The 14,843-nt window shown below is 53.4% G+C and overlaps 1 protein-coding gene across 3 annotated transcripts in view; it reads right to left on the bottom strand.

Moving 5' to 3' along the window:
• Window positions 1-3,261: 3,261 nt before the first annotated feature.
• Window positions 3,262-14,843, bottom strand: part of AKAP1 (A-kinase anchoring protein 1) — a 36,380-nt gene continuing 24,798 nt past the window's right edge. For all 3 annotated transcript variants that reach the window (XM_010815724.4, XM_005219948.5, XM_024980596.2), the window contains 8 exons: window positions 13,405-13,531; window positions 12,756-12,883; window positions 11,067-11,244; window positions 9,685-9,835; window positions 9,233-9,300; window positions 8,392-8,465; window positions 8,130-8,192; window positions 3,262-7,764 (listed from right to left, as the gene is read on the bottom strand). In XM_010815724.4, coding sequence (XP_010814026.1) covers window positions 7,690-7,764; window positions 8,130-8,192; window positions 8,392-8,465; window positions 9,233-9,300; window positions 9,685-9,835; window positions 11,067-11,244; window positions 12,756-12,883; window positions 13,405-13,531 — 864 coding nt within the window. In that variant the 3' untranslated portion in view covers window positions 3,262-7,689. The remainder of the gene's footprint in view (window positions 7,765-8,129; window positions 8,193-8,391; window positions 8,466-9,232; window positions 9,301-9,684; window positions 9,836-11,066; window positions 11,245-12,755; window positions 12,884-13,404; window positions 13,532-14,843) is intronic.

The raw sequence follows: 14,843 nt of genomic DNA, 5'->3' as shown, positions 1-14,843 counted from the left end.
GGCTGCAGCAGAAACGCAGCCCTAGACAGTATACACACAGCTGCTGCTCTGTGCAGCTAACACCATTTACAGACTCGGGCCTGCCCTGTGACCGTGGTTTGCATCGCCCTATCGCTCACATGTGCTGAGCAGGAACAGGGGAACCTCATAACAGTCTCCCAAAGAGGAGACGTGTGTCTGGGGGACAGAAAAGGAGGTGGCGGTGCCCTCTTCTCTTCGTTTTTCTTTGGAATCATGTATTGTGTTATGTGCACCACCTATTAAAGAACAAAAAACAGACAAGACTTGCACACAGGAAGTCCTTGCAGACTGCCTACTGTGAGGCCTCCTCTGCTCTCACTTTTACCAGCTCTGTTCCTAGTCCCGCAGGCCAACTCCATCTCAGTAGCACGCCCGGCTTCTCCCCTCCGCCGCCCACTGCCCACCTCCCTCGGCCTCCCCTTCCTTCAGCGGAGCCCAGTGGAGGCCGCCTCCTGCTGGGCACAGGCAACTTGGCTTCATAAAGGGAAGCTGAGGCACCACATGCAGAGAAAAGCTCAGCCTGGAGTCCGGAAGGCCTGGGTTCCAGTCCAGCTCTGCTGATTCTCAGCCCCCGGTGCCCACCTCACCAGCAGTTGCCAGGATCCCATAGGAAGTGTGGGAGGGTGGCTCCACGTCGAAGCACCAGCTGTGCAGACTCACCAAGCCCGCCTCCCCAGGTAGAGATGCCTCCAAAGGGCCAGAATGTGTCCCATCTTTGCAGCCTCCTGGCAGGATACTTGGGCTTATGTGGCAGCTCAGCTGGTAAAGAATCCGCCTGCAACTCAAGAGACCCTGGTTTGATTCCTAGGTCAGGAAGATCCCCTGGAGAAGGGATAGGCTACCCACTCCTGTATTCTTGCCTGGGGAATCCCCAAGGGCAGAGTAGCCTGGAAGGCTCGCAAAGAGTCAGACACAACTGAGCGACTAAGCACAGCACAGCAGGATGCTTGGCATACAGCAGGCGCTCAATGGAGAGAAGAGACCAGTGGGAGCAGGCGGAGCTTTTGTCCATCACCAAGCCAGGGGCCAGGAAAGACAAGATAGCCACCCCAGGTCAAGATGGGGGGGCTGTCCCCACCCTCTGTTAGCTGGGCCTACTGCTAGCGGCAAACAGCCAAGATCTCTCCTAGATAATGTGCTTTGTAAAAATGCAAAATAAGTTAGCCCCCTAAGAGGAATCGCCAGGAAGGCCCTCAGAGATCAGTGTAAAGTCAAACCTGGCAGACACCTCTGTACGCACCTAATTCACTCTTTCACAGATGGGGTTTGGGGAGTAAGGAACTTGCCCCCAAGGCCACGGCCAGAGCTCAGTGTCCTCAGAGGGAAGTCTGGGGCCAGAACACCATTGATCATGATAAGCCACACGTAGCCCCCAGACCTCATAACTCACGACAGACCCACTTGGGATACCCCATACCCCCTCTGTGGTGACTGCAGCTCCGTTCCTCACCATCTCCCTGTGGGCACCCGGGCACGCAGGCTAGTCTCCACCCGGAACTTAGCGGATGCTGGGCCAGCAGGGCACACGATGCCTCCTGAAGCCTCAGCCTTGGGACTGAGGGCACCTTGACCCGCCCTTCGCTAATGGCGCCTGGTGTCAGAATGTGTGATCCTACTGTGCGGAGGAGGAGGAAGGGCAGTTTTTTTGGCAGGCATCTGCTCCAGTAGAGACACTAAGGCTGACCTCAGGACAGAAAGGTTCTGATGACCAACGATTCATACGTGTTCTGAAAACACAGAAAAGTCAGAAGAAACACAACAAACAGAAGTGAATCAAAAGCACTTCCCTGGTGGCCCAGTGAATAAGAATCTATCTGCCAATGCAGGGCACACAGGTTCTATGCCTGGTCTGGGAGGATCCCACAGGCCTGGGCACCAGCACAGCTGTAACTGCTGAGGCCTGGCGCACCCTGGAGCCCGGGCATTGCAAAAAAGGCGAGCCCCCACTCTGCAACTAGAGAGCCCACTCACCACAGCAAAGAGCCAGCACAACCCAAAATAACTTTAGAAGTGAATCAAAATAACTCAGGAACACGTATATAAGAAATAGTGTTCTGCCTGTTTTCCTCTGAGTTTGATTATTTCTGATCCTACATTTAGGTCTTTAATCCATTTTCTCTTTGTGTGTGGTGTTAGGAAGTGTTCTAATTTCAGTCTTTTACAGGTAGCTGTCCAGTCTTCCCAGCACCACTTAATGAAGAGACTATCTTTGCCCCACCGAATACTCTTGCCTCCTTTGTCAATGCTAAGGTGCCCATGTGTGTGTACCAGTGGGGTGGATGAACCTACAGCCTATTATACAGAGTGAAGTCAGAAAGTGAAAAACAAATGTTGCGTATTAACCCATACATATGCAATCTAGAAAGACTACTGATGAACCTACTTGCAGGCTGCAATGGGGGGAGGGTAAAACAGAGAGGGTGGGACGAGTGGAGCCTGGAAACACACACCCTATCGTGTAAGCCAGCCAGCCAGTGGGAACTTGCTGTGTGACTCGGAACCCAAACAGGGGCTGCGACAACCTAGAGGGGTGAGAGGGAGGCTCAAGAGTGAGGGGACGTGTGCACACTCGTGGCTGACTCGTGTTGGCGTGGGTCAGAACACAATACTGTAATCATCCTTCATCCTTCAATTTTTCCTTTTTGGTAATAAAATTTAAAAAAAAAAGAAATAGATGAGCAATAAAGTTCCTAACAGTGAGTTGGGCAAAAATCGTTGACAACATGACTGAAGTTCAATGTCACCATTAAAACATTCTTGAGATAGAGGTATATGTGAAAAGTTTATAATTCTGAACTGTATTCTAGATATTTCAACACAATTCAGGGGACACAGAACGTGTGTGTGTGTGCACATACTTGTAGGAAGGGCAGAAATCTGACATTCTGCTGAGTTTCTTCTTGTTTAGGGAGAAAAGTGGGTAACTTAAAACTCACTGATAACACAGAATCAAGATGTTGAATACTTGTTAAATGTTGTTAATACTTAATAACATTAATAACTTAATGTTGTTAATTAATACTTGTTGAATGTTGTTAAATTTACTACAGGGAAAATTTTTGACCAAGCAAATAATGATGAAAGCAAAAAAAAAAAAGAGAGAGAGAGCCAGTCAGAAAGCAACAGGAAAATGAACTAAACACCAAATAATATGACAACAGTGATCACAATGAACAGGTGAAATTCACCTACTGACTTTCCAGATTTCACCAAAGTTGTCAAGGAGACAGGAAAACATGATGCCAATACATACAAAATCCTTTAATGTACTCCTCTTAGAAATGGATAGTACAGGTAAGAGAAAAAAATTGGGGGAGGGGGTGGAGGGAGACAGCAAAAAAGGAAAACAGATTTAATTTACAAGCTGAATTTAATAGATCACATAAAATTTTATACCAAACCAACAATAATGCATTATTTTCAGGTGTGGCAGAACATTTTCCACAATTCCCTTCCCCCCGCAAAAAAATCATTCTAGAGTTTACCTGGAGAATTAAATGCACCAAAGAACCCAGAATTTCTGAGTAAGAATATACCCATGAGGCTGTCAGTACTGGAGTGATAGTGATGAAGGCAACAGGCCAGTCCTGAGCTGCCCAGACCAGCAGCCTCCAGGCCCCCGTGACTGTGGAGCACCTGAGCTGCTGTGAGTGCAAATACACAGACGGGATTCCAAAGACTTAATATAAAAACACCCAAATATCTCAGTATTTCTAACACCCATTACATGTTGAGATAGGTTAAATGAACCATTATTGATTTCATCTGCTCTTTCCTTCTTATTGAGACTCCTAGAAAATTTCAAACTATACACGTCTCACACTCCATGTCGCTGGACAGAGCTGGTCTAGAAACGGGTCTGGGTTTTCAATTTTCTGTCCACATTCTTTGACGTCCACGGAGACTGTTTTCCTTTTAGATCAGATTTAAAATGTTTCCTGTCTGGCCTAGGTGCCATGAGTTTCTCCTGGGTTTGTTTACATAAATGTTAATTTTTCTAAGAGGTGAAATGATGGATCTCTCCTGTCTGTGTTTTTCCAATTCTCAGTTCTGAAACTCTCCTAGAGGCTGGTCAGTGAGCCACCGTGGTGTCTGGGGACACAGGAGGGGGAACGATCATTCTCACACTGACACAGAGGAGCTGTGGTCCAGAACCTGGCTTTCAGCCTCACATCTGCTCCACCTGCAAACCGCAGTCCCCACCATCTATCTCTGGGGTCAGCTGTGGCTCACCCCAGAGGTGGTCATGAGGACCAAGGGATGTTTAGCCGCAAAGTCACGTCCAGCTTTTTTGCGACCCCATGGACTGTAGCCCACCAGGCTCCTCTGTCCGCGGGATTTTCTAGGTAAGAACACTGGAGTGGGTTGCCATTTTCTCCTCCAGGGAACCTTTCCATGACAGAGATGGAATCTGTGTCTCCTGCACAGGCAGGCAGATTCTTTACCACTGAGCCTTTTGAGGACCAAGGATTACTGTAAAACAGCACAGCACCTGGCAGTAAGTTCTCCGCAACTCCAGCTCAACCTTATCTTAAGCCTACGGTGGTGCAGCAGTAACCCCAGAACAGACACCGACACCCTTCTAGGTCCAGTCCTTTCTCCCGCAGCAGTGCCCCAAGGACCAGAGAGGGGCTACAGCCCACACAAGCACCTGCAGTGACAACAGGCTGGCTCTCCGGCTCCTGTGCTCAGCCATCCACCTCTCCCTCACACCTGGCGGAGATCATCCCTGCCCTTAGCTTCTCCCATTTAAGAGTTCACGCTTACACTTAAGCTGCTGCTGCTGCTGCTAAGTCGCTTCAGTCGTGTCCAACTCTGTGCGACCCCATAGATGGCAGCCCACCAGGCTCCCCCGGGTAATTCCGAGAACACACCAACAAGCAGAGGGACACCATCTGGCCTGGCAGAATGAGGACCTCCATGAACCTGGAAATCCACTCCTCAGTAAAAGCAACGCAAGTACCAGCAAAATGGTCAAAATGACCTTTTTCAGAACTCTGGAAATTAATCCAAGGCCCACGGCAACCTAAACACTATCTATCCAAAGTGTACAGGCTCCTCAGTAACTTCTTACGTTTTCTCCAATATCCCAGCCCTGAGAGCTAAGCCCTGAGACACCAAGCACAACCTGCCCCCCATGAGCCTGGGCCCTTAGTCCTGATCCCACCACCTGTCAGCCCAAGAGCCTTCCCAGAGGAAGCCATCTCAGCCAGACCACTCTGGTTTGGCCTCCACTCCGTCACCTCCCCTGCACTCCACCCTGCACAGAATCACGGGTTCCGGCCGTCAAAACCCCTCCACTGCTTCCCAAGAGAGAAGCCACGTCTGCACCCCCGGCGGTGACAGCCCTCTTCAGACTAGCCTAAAGGCTGCCACACGCCACGTCCCGTTTCAGTGATGCAAGCTGTAAAGAAAAGGCTTAGCCCCGCGTATAACCAACTTGACCAAAGTCACAACCCACTTACGGCTGGGAGTGAGGGCTGTTGGTGGTTAAGACCACACGAGAGCTCGCTGAGGGCCAAGCTCCATTCCAGCAGGAATATTTCAATTTCATTGCCTTATGAGGCTGATACCAAACAGTGGCAGATTTTTTCTTGTGATCCAAAATCACTGCGGATGGTGACTGCAGCCATGAAACTAAAAGACACTTGCTCCTTGGAAGAAAAGCTATAACAAACCTAGACAGCGAATTAAACAGCACAGACATCACTTTGCCAACAAATGTGCATATCGTCAAAGCTATGATTTTCCCAGTAGTAGTGAACAGACACGAGTTGGACCATAGAGGGCTGAGTGCCAAAGAATTGCTGCTTTGGAACTGTGGTGCTGGAGAAGACTCTTCAGAGTCCTTTGGACTGCAAGGAGATCAACCCTGAATATTCATTGGAAGGACTGATGCTGAAGCTCCAATACCCTGGCCACCTGATGCAAAAAGCCGACTCATGGGAAAGACCCTGATGCTGGGAAAGATTGAGGGCAGGAGGAGAAAGGGCCAACAGAGGATGAGATGGTTGGATGGCATCACCGACTCAATGGACATGAGCTAGAACAAACTCCAGGAGAGAGTGAAACAGGAAAGCCTGGTGTGCTGCAGTCCATGGGGTCAGAAAGAGTCGGACATGACTGAGCCACTGAACATCCACCACCACCATTATCTGAACATGGAAACTGAAGCCTGTGTTTCACCCACTCGGTACCCAAACCCAGGGAGAGAGGCTGCAGCTCTGGGGAGAATGCCTTCTGTGCCCTGGGGCTCTATTAGCACTCCAGGGACCCTGGAGGGGTGGGCAGGCCCAGAGGCCACGGCTCAAGGCCCGGAGCCTATGTTCGAGAGGAGAGGCCTTTCGATCAAGACTTGGTTCTGCTCTTAAATCACTTCACAGATTTATTAAGAGTGCACAAAGAATTTGGGCAACCAGTGCTTTCTCCTCAAGCCTGGCTGTCTGAGAACATCACAGGAAGAAGCCAGAGGAAGGCTGGCCGCCACCTTGTGGAGCAAAGGGGAGGAAAAAACCAGATGGAAATTTCTGGCTAAACTGTCTTCAGAGAGCCATGAGTCTCCTAGTTTAAGTGGCACCCTAGAGCCCGCCACACTCACAACCACCCCACGACTCCCCAGCTGTGTGCACCATGGGAAAAAACAGAAGCTACAGTGTATACAATTTGAGATTTGTATGTTTGTATGTTTAAGTTACTTAAATCGCACAATGCTGCATGAAATCAGTCTAAAAAAGAATCAACACACACCACTGCAAGGTAATCCACTGAGGGTTTTTTTTTTTGTTTTTTTTTTTTAAACAAATTTGTACAGGAAAAAAAAAAAAAAAAAATCCCCGGGTCACACCCTATACCATACGCTCACCCTGTCCGGTTATGCAGGAAGCAATGGGAGCTGGGACAGGCAGCGGCCATAGATGACACGGGATGTGGAAAAACCGCGAGTTCCCTTTGTTCTCCAGTGTATCTTGTACAAAATAATTACATTTTTTTAAACATATTTACAGAGTTTGCACAAATAGAAAATGGTTACAAATTACAACCAGGCTTGGCAAGATAAGTTCCCCCCCTCCTCTATCACTGACTGAGGCCGGAGGTACGATTGCTCTGTATTTACAGATGCATTAAAAAGTCTGTCTTCTTAGAGACCTAGATGGAGTTCATAAAAAATGGTTAAACAATCATAAATTCATTTGTAAGCTATACAAGCGATTGACGCCCATCAGTCAGTTCATGTCTTGCTCCCTGAAGAAAGCCTTGAAGGTAAAAGAATCCCTTCCCCAAAAGCAAGAACACATCCCTTGGCCTGTCTGCTTACAGAGGTTTGGGTTTGGGAGGAAATATAGAGGCAGGAAGAAGGGAGGAAGGGAATGGGGGGAGGGCAGGACAACCGAGCTGAGGCAGTTTTCCTTTCATCGTTTTTGTTTGTTTTATAAACAGCTTGGAGCCAGGTTAAGCTGACTGGCTTGTTACACGCCATCTGATGGCTTTGAAAAGAACCCACAATTCCCTCGTCTCAGAGACGGAAACAGCTCAACATGACTACAGTACGGAACGAAAGGACTCTCTGGAGACAACAAGTGTTTGTAATTCTGCTGTAAAGTCTTTGCCTTGAGTGCCAAGCCCAATTTCAACAGTGCAAAACAGACTCCAGAGGTGGTGTGGAGCGGGTCAGAGGCTCGAGTAGCAGCTGTCCACCCACTGAGCGAGTCCTCGCTCCACCAGCGACCGGTTTATCAACACCACCTAGGAGAGAAAGGTGCTGGAGAGCGCGGCCACGGCACTGGGCCTACCTTCCGGGTCCCCCTCAGCCCAGGCCCCATCACCGGCGCCTGAGTGACTGGGCCGGGCCCGCCAGGGGCTCACGGACAGGCTCTCCCAGCGGGCGAGCAGGCTCTCCACACTCTAGTACCAGGGGACGGAGGGGAAACCCCAAGGGACAAGGTCCAAGAGAGCCCAGGGACGTCCTGCTACGGGGCCGCCAGAGCTCCGCGGGGATCGTCAGCTGCACCTCCAGCCGCCACCCGCTAGATGACAGCGGCATCCCCACCCCAACGGCGGCCACCAAGAGCGTCTCTGGGCGTGACGGGGGAGAGGAGGCCAGAACTTACTTCATCTCCAACCACGCTCCACAGTTGAATCAGAGGAAGGCCGGTTGGGCTGTAACTCGTAACCTGAGAGAAAACCCCCCCATGATGTTAATAAGCTACCCCAGGCCCCTCTCATTCAAGACTGCTGGTCGACCTAGGGTGTGGGCCAGGGGAAGGCAGGCGCTATAGGTCTGCTCACAAGAAGCCAGGAGAGCTCAGAGAGGCTGGAGGCGCCAGGCGGGGGCTCCTGAGACAGACCCACCAGCCCGCCCGCACCACACACCTGAGCCAGCAGCGCTGTGTTCCCCGTCATCTCGCTCATAGCCGCGTCCGCCTCGGGGGAGAAGTGGTCATCGTCTGAGGAGAGGGAAAAGCAGCGTTCGACTCTCAGAGGCCGAGCACTCGTCACACAGCTCGCAGGTGTTCTCCAAGCAGACGTCACACGCTGCCACGGAGCAGGACCTCCCGGGACAGAGCCCCAGGCCTCCCTGGGTACACTCGGGGTGCCTGCTGCATGCCACCCCCCGGGGGACAGAGGCTGCCTCCAGTGGAAGTATCGCTGCCACCGACACTGATTCGGGGGCTGAATGGACTGTCATCTCACGGACTCAGGAACACACGTTACAGGTGAGAACATGTGAGACAAGGGTCAGTGGCTGACGGTCAGCCGCGCCCACAGTGATGCAGGTGCGATTCAGACCAGGCAGCTGGCCATACAGTCCACTCTGCGCAGCGGTCCCAGGTGGGTGGGGCGCGCGACAGCATCTCTTGTCAGATCATACCCTCCTAACAAGGACACACCCAGGGTGAGAGGCAGGGAGGACGGGAGCACAGGGCTAAGGTCTGGGAGCATCTAGGGACGGAGCAGTCTCTGCAGGAAGCCTCTCAAAGCCAGAGGCCCGGGTGGAGGCCAGGGCAGTGGGCCTGAAAGCGAGGGTCCAGGGACCAGCACCGCGGAGAACTTGTTAGAAACGCAACTTCTCGGGCCTCCACCCAGACCAGTCCATGGAAGCAGAGTGGCCGCAACCTGTGCTGCTTAAGCCTGGAAGCTGAGAACAAGGGTCTCACAGAGAAGACCTCCTCTCAACACCTGCTGCGCCCCGGCCCGCGGCCCCACCTGTTACCTGACAGGGGCATCACGCTGTCCAGAAGCACCTCCGCTCCCTGGAACGGCAGGGTCACAAAGTCAGACCTGAAAGACAAGCATGGTCCGAGCTGAGCCCGGACGCCACACTGCCTCACCCCAGGCGGACACTCCCCTCCCGCTCAGTGCCGTGACCCCAAAACCCAGTGAAGCCACACAGAGGCGCACACGACAGGCACAGGCCACTGCTCCCGCTCGCCCGCGCAGGCCCGGCCCCAGAGGCGCTGCTTCCATCAAGCGCGCAAGAGACGCCGCCTCCCTGTGCCCAGCGACACCTGGACTTCTTCCACTGGACGGGCCTCTCTGCTCTGTTTGGCTGAGGCAAGGACGGGATTCGTTTGCATCATCCTCTCCCAGAGTGGGCAGCGGCAGGAAGAACCCACCCACGTCCCAGGCGCCCTCTTGGCAGACATCACGGCCGACTCGACTCACCGGATCTGCCGCAGCACGTCTACCTTCACCCTCTTGTAGCCACCATAGTCGACGTAGCGAATCTCGACCTCGTTGGTGTCCTCGTAGGCGGCCACCACCTGGGCTCGCCACCAGGCCCCGTCCACGCCAGGAGCAGCGCAGATGACTGTTACTGCGGGCAGACGAGAGCGTGTGCCCAGAGCCGGCGCAGGGCGGGGCGGCCACAGGCCATCCCGGGCCCAGCACGGACCAAGGGCAAGGCCTGCCAGCCGTGCATCTCTGCTGCCGCAACGCCCCCGAGACCAGAAAGTGCCCACCCACGCCTCTTTCTCTGAGACGTTCTCTGAGGCCAAAGGTAGACACAGATTACCTGATATAAGCCAGGTAAATTCCAGAATTCATGGAATAGACCAGCACCTGCCTTATACTCTGAAAGGAATGTCTCAGAAAGAATCCAGAGCCTCAAGTGCAGCAGATCTCTGGTTGGCTGCCAGGACCTGCTCTGGCCCACCGCAGACCAGACCGAGGGCTCCCAAGCCCGAAGCCCACTTCTGGCCTTTGCTTCAGGACGGTGCTGAGAGCAGGAATGCTCGGGGCAGTCAACCAGGCCACAGCGCAAGTGCCCCTGAGCGCCACCAACCCCAGCCCGGAGCAGCAAGGGCGGGGGCCGTGACACGGCTGGCCTCACTGTGCCCTGACCCTGAAGAGCAGGCCCCAGTCCAGTCCAGTCACCTCCTGGCCTCCAGTTCTGTCTTCACTTCTGGGTTGAAGCAACGTCAGAGAACCTGACAATATTCCTCCAAAAGGAAAAGCTTAATATAAAATGTCCCCCAAATTTCAAGTTTTCCTTATGTCTTAACGCCCACTGGGGGCTTCAGGTTAGGAGTCAAGTTAGGTAAGAGACATTAGATCTCTGCTAATGAGGGTGATGAAGGTAACAGAGCTCCGGGGCAGGGTCCACCTGGGCAAGTCACTGACTTCAGAGTCTTCATTTTCTCACCCGCTGACTGGAGATGCCCCAACCCACCGTCACCAGACTCTGGGACCGTCTATGGGAGTGGCGTCTGCAGCAGGTACTGTGCGTGTCTGACACACACAGTAGCCACCCCAGCCCTCAACAGGCGAGCAGCAGAGCTGAGACCTGAACCCTCGTGCCAACTCTGTATTCTGACCCCTTCTTTCCGTCAGCCTATGGAAACACCAGTGTGAGCTAGCCAGGGAATGGAGCCCAGCGCACCCCAAGCTGACACGAAGAACTCAGGGATGCTATTCCCATGAAGAGCCCCAGAACAGCCTCCTGCTGGTTAAAACCATGGGCAGAACAAGAGGAGACCCCCCAAAACTTCTCCCCGAGCCTGGCCAGAGCACAGGCGCCCCCCTCTGGCCCCGAGGGCAGCGCTTACTCTCCACTGGGGTGGGCAAGGTGGGGATGCCAGGCTGAGAGTAGCAGAGGTACATCTGCTGGTCCAGGCTGCGCAGCGCGTGGAAGGTGGGGTGTGTGTGCTGCTGCACAAACAGGTGCCCGGCGTTGACCTGGTTGACCACGATTACCTCCACAGTGACACCGTCCGGAAGCATGAGCTGCAGAGAGCAGAGGGGCATGTGCGTTCAGCAACCCTTCTCACACCTGGGATAAATTCTGAGGCCCCAGGGCAAGACTCCAAATCGACACATCTTCGAAAAAGGCACAGCAAACCAAAGCAACATGGCTCCTAGACAGCAGAGGTGCAAGGAAAATTCTCTTAAGCCGTTCAAAGTGTTTGGCTCCCCTGTGGCCCTGACCCTGCAATGCCCCAAGTAACCACAAGAGGTGGCCTCAGTTCAGCTGGGCAAGGAGGCCCCCAGGTGTCCATGGTGGATGGAGCGTCTGGCCGCCCACGGGCCTGGGCACAGCTTCTGCCCAGTCCACCTCTTCTCCAGACTCTGTAAGACCCAGGGAAGGCAAACAGGGATGGGGTGGCCACTGAGAACAAGAGTAAGAGATGGTCAAGCCTGAGGGCCACTCTGCCAGCTCCTTGGAACGGCAGCTGACTCCAGGAGCTCCAGCGTGACTGTTGGCATCCCTCCAAGCTAAGGCAACACCGAGGCACTGTGGACACAGAAGGGCATCCACGCCACCTCCAGCCAGGCGGCCACAGAAAGAGCTTCAGGTGAGAGCTCCGCGCCGACCCCCCGGCCCTGCAGGCTGACAGCCATGGCTCCAGCCACTCAGAGCCCAAGGACAGGAGGCCTCACCAACCGCTCAACTACTTGAAAAAGAGAGAGTGGGTTTGGGGCCAAGCCTCACGGGAAACCCCGATGATTCAGAAGTGAAGCGTGGAGTGGGGGTCAGCCCACTCCCAGATATCCACAAGAAAGGAAGGGACACCCACCCTTCCCCCGAAGCACAAGGGTACCGGGAGGGAGGAGACACAGGATGAAAAGGCCAGCGTCCTGAACGTTCTCTTGGAGTGCACACCCAGCCTACGTGTGACACGCAGTGCTCTCAGCCTCCAGAAACCTACAGTTCTGCTCCCAGTGAGACGAGGCGCACAGGGCTGGAGGCACACAGCAGCAAGGGGTGACAGGCCCCAGAGACCCCACAGCCCCAGCACACAGGCCCCAAAACGCCAGCTCCTCTGCTAGGGCTCCCAGGGCTGGAGGTGGAGTGGGGGTCTTTCCCTTTATGACACAGGTGCCCCTCGTGAGGATGGAAGGGGAAGGGCCTCCTTCACCAGGGCCACCGCTGGACCCAACTCCACCGGGGGGTCCCCGAATCAGGTCTCAGGGTGATCAGGACAAGGCACAGCTCGAAGGCATCCCGAGCCAGCCTGCACACGGCCAGTCAGGAGGGAGTAGTTCCTTCCAGGCAACTGCCTGGAGAACAGACTGCCCAGGTGGCAGAGGTGGGGAGAGCGGTCCTTCCAAGCAGGGACCGAGAGGCCTCCGGTTTCCTACAGCACCCTGGCCCCCAGCCCAACCCAGAGAACTAAAAGCAGAGCTGGCCACTGGCCGGAGGTGAGGGGGCAGGCCTCAGTGTGCCCCGGGCCTTCCTTGCCCACGGCCTCGGGAGCTTCCATCTGGGGCCAGCCAGGAGGAAGGGGCATGCTCACCCAGGAAGTCATTGGAAGAGAAGGCAGTGCCAGCGAAGGCAGCGGGGGAGCGTAAATGTTGGTGAGGTTCAGTTCTTTGAACTTCTTGCCAATCAAGTTCAGCGCCTTGTCCACATGATGCTGAGAGCCTGAATGTGGGGCCAGACCACAGTCACAGGGCTCAGACAGAGAGCAAAACTGAACTCAGGCCCGCCCCGCCCCGCACCGCCTTTCCCCAGAGTTCAGGTGCACCTGTAAGGTGCCAAAATGCCAAGCCTCGCCTTAGGGTGAAATGCATCTAAAGCTGGAAGCCTGTCGCCCTTTCACACTTGGCCTCTATTGGTTACGACTGCACTAACGCAACAGGAGCTTAGCTGACGGAGAGGCCTGGCCTTTGTCCACCATCAGCCCAGGACCCCTGGCCAGTCCCCGAGTGCCCACCCTTTTCCCGCCAGAAGATCTGGGGGATCCAGAGTCTCCTTTAAGTACCGCAAGTGAAGATGAGGCTAAAGGGAAGACTTGCCCACTCCCTTCACCTGGGGTGAGCAGCAGGGCTTTCTATTCAGAGACTTAGACTCCAAAAGGGAGCAAGTGGGACTCAAATGCTTCAAGTCACTTACGTTCCAGGTAAGAAAACTGTCATAAAACCCAGGCAGCGGCTGCCACTGACCTTCGATGTGGCAGACCTGGATGTTCTGGGTGTAAGGCAGGGTGGAGATGTAGATCTTGGCACCAGATGTCTGCTTGAGAAAACTCACGTAGCGTCCCTGCTTGCCAATCAACCGACCAACCAGGTGCTTCGGGAGAGAGAGAGAAGTGAGAGGGTTAACAAGAAGCCAAACTCGAGCATCCCCAAGACCCGTCTCTGCTTCACACCAGGTCAGGCTCACACGTATTCTCGGCACTCACTCACCAGGCACGGTTCTGAGTGCAAAACAAACAGCATCTGTTTATCACCATTTTACAGTTGATGGAACAAACCCAGAGAGGTTAAACTAATTTGGCCAGGCTCACACAGCTACTGGCTTCCCTGATAGCTCAGCTGGTAAAGAATCTACCTGCAAAGTGGGAGCCCTGGGTTCGATCCCTGGGTTAGGAAGATCCCCAGAAGGGAAAGGCTACCCATTCCAGTATTCGCACAGAGTCGGACTCAACTGAGCGCCTTTCCCTTGCACACAGCTACGCAGCAGCTGCACCAGGCAGCAGCCCCAGGACACAGCAGTCTCCATTTCCTCCCCCACAACGGGGCTCACATTCAGAGGCTGCAAAGGCAGCATTTTCTCCTCCTAGACACTGGGATGTTTCTAAGCACAAGGTTGGATTTTTGAGTCCTCTACCTCTCCAAGTCTGCTCAGGTCCAAAGAATGGCCTCAGTTTGAAAACAAAGGTCTAAGAAAGAACCCTTGGGCTCCGGCTGCCAACTCCAGAGCACACATCCCCTGTGAGCAACAGGAGCCAAACTCAGCCCAATATAAGACAAACCCTGAAGCAATCCCCAATGACCCCACCCGGCAGAGCTGCTAGGGACACAGTCACCCTGCACCCAAAGCTGCCTGGGTGTGCCCTTTGCAACCACTGAAGGAGAGAAAAGAGGGCAGCTCTGCCTTCAGGATCAATGGGATAAAGACATAACCAAGGGAGCCAGCCGTGTGGGTCAGAGCGGCCCGCCTGACCTCGAGGTCACACCAGGCCAAGTTTCCACCTTGGCAGGAGGCTAAGAGCCCAGAAGAATGCAGTTGGCCAATTATTTCTGAACCCCTGAGACAAACGTCAAGATCAAGCTAATAAGATGTAAGTTAGAAAAGCAAGAAGCTAGAAATCACTTAAGCACCCTGGAATTGGGGGACTGGTGAAGTAAACTGACATTCACACAATGAATCATGCAGTTAAAATTCCATTTTCAAAGAATAACACAGGAAAATTAAGTTGTTAAATATTTAAAAGCATTAATTAAAGCAACATAATCTTAGTTTTGTTTAAAAACCACAGGGTGCAAGATGAGAAGGAAATAAAAGTCTTCCTAGTAACTCTCGGGGGTAGGATTAAGCTGATTTTTATTTTCTTCCTAAACTGCTATATTCCTCAAGCTCTCTAAAATACGGATTTATG

Source organism: Bos taurus, chromosome 19 (assembly GCF_002263795.3).
Source record: "Bos taurus isolate L1 Dominette 01449 registration number 42190680 breed Hereford chromosome 19, ARS-UCD2.0, whole genome shotgun sequence".
Classification (NCBI taxonomy): Eukaryota; Metazoa; Chordata; class Mammalia; order Artiodactyla; family Bovidae; genus Bos; species Bos taurus.
This window is presented reverse-complemented; position numbering and strand designations above follow the sequence as displayed.